This window comes from Oculina patagonica, chromosome 8 (assembly GCF_052425735.1).
Source record: "Oculina patagonica isolate OP01 chromosome 8, crgOcupat, whole genome shotgun sequence".
Taxonomy (NCBI): domain Eukaryota; kingdom Metazoa; phylum Cnidaria; class Anthozoa; order Scleractinia; family Oculinidae; genus Oculina; species Oculina patagonica.
This window is the reverse complement of record NC_135765.1, coordinates 5,250,911-5,257,019: the sequence shown is the minus strand read 5'-3', so window position 1 is coordinate 5,257,019 and position 6,109 is coordinate 5,250,911. Positions and strand designations below refer to the sequence as shown.

General features: G+C 39.6%; 1 protein-coding gene across 1 annotated transcript; it reads left to right on the top strand.

Annotated features, from left to right (window-relative positions):
• Positions 1–396: 396 nt before the first annotated feature.
• LOC144663438 (uncharacterized) lies at positions 397–3,948 on the top strand. The gene is made up of 2 exons (XM_078524390.1): positions 397–846; positions 3,256–3,948. The coding sequence occupies exons 1-2, from the start codon at positions 482–484 to the stop codon at positions 3,920–3,922; spliced, it is 1,032 nt and encodes a 343-aa protein (XP_078380516.1). The 5' UTR covers positions 397–481; the 3' UTR covers positions 3,923–3,948.
• The last annotated feature ends 2,161 nt before the right edge of the window (positions 3,949–6,109 follow it).

Here is a 6,109-nt window from a genome sequence, read left to right as displayed (position 1 = left end):
TGGTTTGCATTATGAAGCTCCGTCGGACCCCCCCCCCCCCGTCATGGATACTTCGAGTACCCCCCTGGGAGTTTAGTTTAATTTGTATAAACTTACACCTCTGAAGGCATACAAGCCTTTCCTGTTTGACGTTGGTCCATGACAAAAGGGGTGAAATATATTCCCCGTTCAAGATAAAAAAAGCCTGAAAAAGCGACAACACTCGGTTAATAAGCTTCAAACTCGGCTGTAAAATAAAGTGACAAGAAATCAGTTACTGAGATTATTCACGATCAACTAATAACTGAGAAATATGACCCAAATCCAGCGCCCCTGATTTGTCGCTGCGTACTTTTAGAAATCTTTGGCTGAGTCGTGTGGGAACTGGACACCAAGGATGAGATTTCCTCGGCTCAGTCCCACTCGTGATCTTATTCCTTGGGCGCTCCTGGCACTTTTTGACTTGTTGCTTGTCTTTTTGACTTCGTGTACGGTGCAAAGAATGAATATACTATTGAAAAGGATTTTCCTTCGATCTGCAACTTTACATGAGATTTATGACCTTCCAAACTGCCTTTCTGTAAGATGGTATTCATCGACAACCAAACAAGAATTTGGTAGACACTTTGAGGCAGTCGTTGTTCAAAGTTTGAGAAAGTATTCGTTTGATGTAGCCGTTTGTGGTGGCCCAAAAGACAGGGGAATTGATTTTAGAGGAGTGTGGCGTCTGAAAGCATCATCTGTTCGTGTAATAGGTCAGTGTAAACGGTACAAAAGACGCTTGGGACCAAAGCATGTTCGTGAGTTAGAGGGAACGTTGACTCATGAAGCGAAAGGAACTCTGGGTATCATTGTTACAGAATGTGGGTGAGTACTGGGCCTTTTAATATTACTAAAAATCAGTTTTTCCTAGGGGGTGTTGAATGGTAAATGCAAGACGACGAGACTGATATATTTTTGGCGTGCCTGAGACCTTTTTAGCCCAGCCTGCAAAAGAAATCAAGACTCCGAGAAGACATCAAAGAAAAATTCGAGATGACGAGACCCCTGCAATAAGGCTAAAATTTTGTGAGACATGCATTTTTTTGAAGGATCATTCACCACCCCTATACTTCAACTCCAGAAATCGTAACCCTTATATATACCTATGCCGTAAAAAAGGTACCTGTTTCGGGCAGAGCCTCCCTATATCGCCCACTAAAGGCAGTTCCCCCTTCCCCTTTCTATTTAACATCTGACTGCCTGCCACCCCCTCCCCCCACCTTAAAAGGACAGGTTTTTCATTCTTACCACAAAATAAGTCCTTTAAAATGTCTTAAACCTTCAAGAATATCCTTTGAAAATGTACAAAGTGAGGCACTGTGAGAGTAAAGTGTCTTGCCCAAGAACACAACGCAGTGAGTGTGGCTAGGGCTCATACCCTGACTGCTTGATCTGGCTGGAGCCCGGGAGCCCTAACATTTTGCTGCTTGGAATCCTTTTTTGTAGAATGTGGAGCCAGTGAGAATGTTTTCCACAGATTTTGGGCCTGGAGTCCTGGAGGCCTAAACCCCTTTGGGATCCTGATTGGGAGTCAGCAGGCTATTTGATTCTCAGTACCAGGGCTATAACCAGACCTTTGCCATAGGCCAGGCAAGATCTTGCTGGGGGGTTATGGGAACAGGCAGGTCCTCCAGAAAATTTTGAAATCTAGAAGCTCTGAAACTCTTTCAGAGACATTTTTCTTGAGGCATTTCTTGAGAAAAATCAATCTTGTTCTACTGGGGATTATTTACACTTTTTGGCTAATGTCTTCATTTCTACCTGAATACCCTGCAGTACCCCTGGATCTAAGGGTGTCTTATGGGGGGGCAATGCATATCTCACCAATGATCACTACCAAGACTGATACATTAACTCTCAAACTGATTAAGATTCATGAATTCACAAGCCAGTCGGGATACGCCAATTTGGTCAGATGTCTGTGGTTTGAAACCCTGATGAAACACTGGTACACACTAATTTCTATCAGGTGTTATTATGCCAGTGAGACATGTTTTTGTTGTTCTTGGCTCATTTTGCATGTTTGAGAAGCTATTTCAAAAAACTTGTGCTGCCTGTTTCGTTGGGGTTTCAAAACGCTCAAAAACAATAAACAGGGGCGTAGCTAGGATTTTTCAAAGGGGGGGGGGGTCACACTCACTATGTTACACCCAGGGTATGTAACAGATTAACACGCCGACATCCACGTTGTGTTTTGCTAGAAGTGAAATTTTTTGTATGAGCACTCAGAGTCAGGGTTTTCTATAACATTTTTTTTTTTTTTAATTAATACTTTATTGACACTCAAAATAATACAAACAAAGTATATAACGGTTTTAAATAACATTAATGTTAGCAAAAATAAACTTAAATACACGTATAACAAGGAAAAAAGGATACAACATATGAACGATTAAAAAGCGGTAATTTTAAATATACATACATTAAGAACAGTATTGAAATGTTGAACTGGAGGATATGAGCGGAAAGGCGTAAATTAACATGTTTGCTAGAGAACTCCTAGGGTGGGTTTGGGGCCATGCTCCCCTGGAAATTTTTCAGAATTGGACTCTCAAAATGGCCTTTTCCTACATTCCCTGGAGCATAATTGGTTAACCGGGAAAGTCTTTATGGCATGAAAAAATGCTCACAGTATTTGTTCGGTTTTTAGTATAGTAGATTCCAAAACAGACTCCAATTGGAAATAGAGTGTGTTACTCCCAGATATGAAAGATGGTTTTCTTAACTATTTACATTAATTTAAATAGTTTTTGGCCAGTTTAAGTGAGGTAAACTCTATCTTTGATTAACAAATGCAAAATCGACCAATTTGCACACTTCTAAAAAAAATTATTTCATGTATAAACTAACGGCGTTACATGTCAAACAGCTGGACGGCCACATGCGCGAAAGAAACCCTTGAGAAGTGAGAATGGGGGAGGGACAAGCCTGCAAAATAGCTGCATAATTTGTCAATGAGTATCTAGGACTGGTAAAGAAAGATTTAATACATTGATGCCCTGTTTGATCTTAAGATTTGCGTGTTTTCGCCGATGTTTGTATATTTTTTCCAAAAAAATATCCCACAAAGGGGGGTCACAGGCACCCCAGGACCCCCCCTTCGCTACGCCACTGATAAACCACTCACTCTATGGCCTCGTGCTTTCATTGGTTTTCTCCTGTTTGGAAACCCCGACGAAACACTCAAACTTGTTTTTGAAATATTACATACTAAATGTTTGTTTATGTTTTTAGATACAGCAAAGATGCTTATGGAGTGTTCATGGGGTCACTGTACCCTATTGCTCTTACAACACTGAAAGGCTACAGTGATGAACTGCTCCAGTGGTATTTTGATCAAGAGAACGATGAAAAATGTGACAGTAAAACTCAAGACACTGCACAAAGTGATTCAGCCAATAGTGCATGGTATAGAAGCATGGATGTGCACTCTCCAAGGGACACTCAAATTGTGTGTGGTCGTGTAAACAGTAGTCGTTTGGGAATGAATGACGACGAAGTAGCTAACACAAAGGAAGTCAGTTGTCTTCAGCAATATTCTGCAACAGTTCAAGAAGATGCGAAGAGCAGTTTTAGCCCTAATCACATCAGAGATGTTAATAGGATTGTAGAATCAAACATTTCTCTTGCATCTGATCAGTCAACTCACGGAAAACCAAAACTGGTGAATAATGGGCCACTGACAAAAGATTTTGAGGATATGGAAGATGATTTTGGACAATTAACAAACTCCAACATTTCTGACATAGAATCTGGCGTGTTTACCATGTTTGAACTGAATCCAGCTGCACGAAGACTGTTGCCAAATTTGGTGGTTGGTGTGAAGTATAGAAGGCGAAATTCAAAAGCTCCTGAACTTTTTATAAATGAGGATGATTCATTTGTCAGCATACCTGAGTAAACATTTTTTCATTGGAAGTTAATTAATTTTTTTATGCTTAGGCCATCCCCTTTTTTTCTTTTTTTTAGTGTCGTCCGACCGACCGACCCAGATTTTTCGCGTTTTCAAAAAAAAAAAATGTTATACAGAAGGTAATGAAGGCAATGACACATTATTTTAAATAATGGTTCATCCTTTTTACACTGTTCTCGTTTGATTTTAACCATGGCTTGTAAAATTCATTAATAATTCATGAGGGTGCAAACCAATCCCAGCACAGTATTCAGATCACATGTACACAGCTGTAAACCCCCATACAAATCAATCAATAGAATTAACTTTTGATACAAACTCCTGCTCAGCTAATTAGTATTCATTAACTTTTGATACAGATCTCTACTGATTCGCATAATAATACTTTGCATTCAATTTATTGTTTTCATTTCACAAGTAGAATAAAATATTCGCGTCCGATCTGTATGGGCGTTTACAATGGCTCGCCTATCGGCTCGCCATTGTAAACGCCCATACAGATCTCCCGCTCATATTTTATCTACTACGTCAACTTTTCCTTCCTCCATTGCCACTATGTTGACTTTGTAACCATGTCTTCTTGTTTCCAGGCTCCACGGATATTATGCTGAGGTACCAGGCCTCCTAGTTCCAGACTCCTTATCCACTTTTTTTTTTTTTTAATTCCGACCGACCGACCCAAAATCAGAAAACGTATATGACGATAAACGAAAAAAAGGGGTTGGCCTTAATCAAATGATACAGTATTTTTGATAAAATAAAATGGGCTCTAGTTTTTTCAAGGTTAAGTGAAAAGGTAAAGTCTGTGTTCAGGCCTAGTGGCCCATCAGTCGTAACCTGTGATCAGGTGTAAATTATGCCTGATTGCAGGTTACATCAGACCTGGGGCCCATTTCTCAAAAGCCCCTGAAACGTTTTGGGCCTGCAAAGCCTTTTTCAGTTATCTGTATCTTAAAAACAGAGAAGTGTACAGGCCTGGAACTTTGTATGAAGGGAACCTCTGTTCATATCAAAAATATGCAAATCAAACAGCTTGGTAGAATCATAGGGTTTGAGATTTTGCTATGGCTTTCTGGGTGTGAAAACTTTTCAGGACCTCCAAGAAACAGGACTTAGGGCTTATCCTGGTTTCTTCTAGCATGAAGTCATTAGGAATATTTGTACTCTCCCCCCCCCCTGGATGGGATGCTGGTCCATTGCAAGGTTACCCCTCCTCCAGCATTAAATTTGCCGGGAGCCATTTATACACCTAGATGGAGACTGAGAGTGTAAACTAGTGGGAAATACGGTATTTTGCGAGTAAATCCGAAGACTAATATTTTAAATGATAAGGATTTTTAAATACTTACAGACTAAAAAAGGTCAAAGAATATAGAAATTAACTGATACTCTTAGAAATCATAGAAAAAGCTCCTCTTTATCAAAATGCCAAGAATAAATATGACTTATCGGTTAGCAGTACGAGTCAAGTTTTCTAATACATTACTTGCAAAAAATTTCGGACAAAAAAGGGTACGATAATTTTAAGCGTCCGAAATATTTACACAACAAACCCGATCTGACAAGGAAGGGTTTTTAGATGGCAGAAATAGTGGAAGCTGTTCCAGTCCCTTAGTTACAGTTTCCACTGTTTCTGCCATTTCAAAACCCTTCCTTGTCACATCGGGTAAGGAACTAGAACCAGATGATCCATTAGAAGATCTTGTACCAGATCATTAAACCACTTTGAGCTCCATAACTTTTAGTTTCCTTTATGGAACTCTAGTTAGGACACGGCTTGAGATACGTAACGGCTTGATAGTATTTGTTATTTTTTGCGTCAGTGTATCTGTAAAATCTTGAGGGTGCAGTAAAACCACCATTTTCACAGACGTTGTTTCAGTCTAATTCGTGTTTTGTAGGCGTAAATTTACATAGTTAAAGTGTCCGAAATGAGATAAAAAGTGTCCAAAAACTAAACGTCCGAATTGTTTTTGCAAGTAATGTAGAAGCGTGCAAAAATGTCACGCGCGCGCAAATAAAATGTGTCGTCGTATCCTCGCCCCTTTGTATTTTCGTCCTGCAGTAATTTTATAAAAGGAAAAAAGGTTCGTTTTTTGTCTTTATACTTTGATTAAGATCATACTACGTGATTTTACTCCCTCTATTGGCTTATAGAACCCTTGCCTGCGGCTT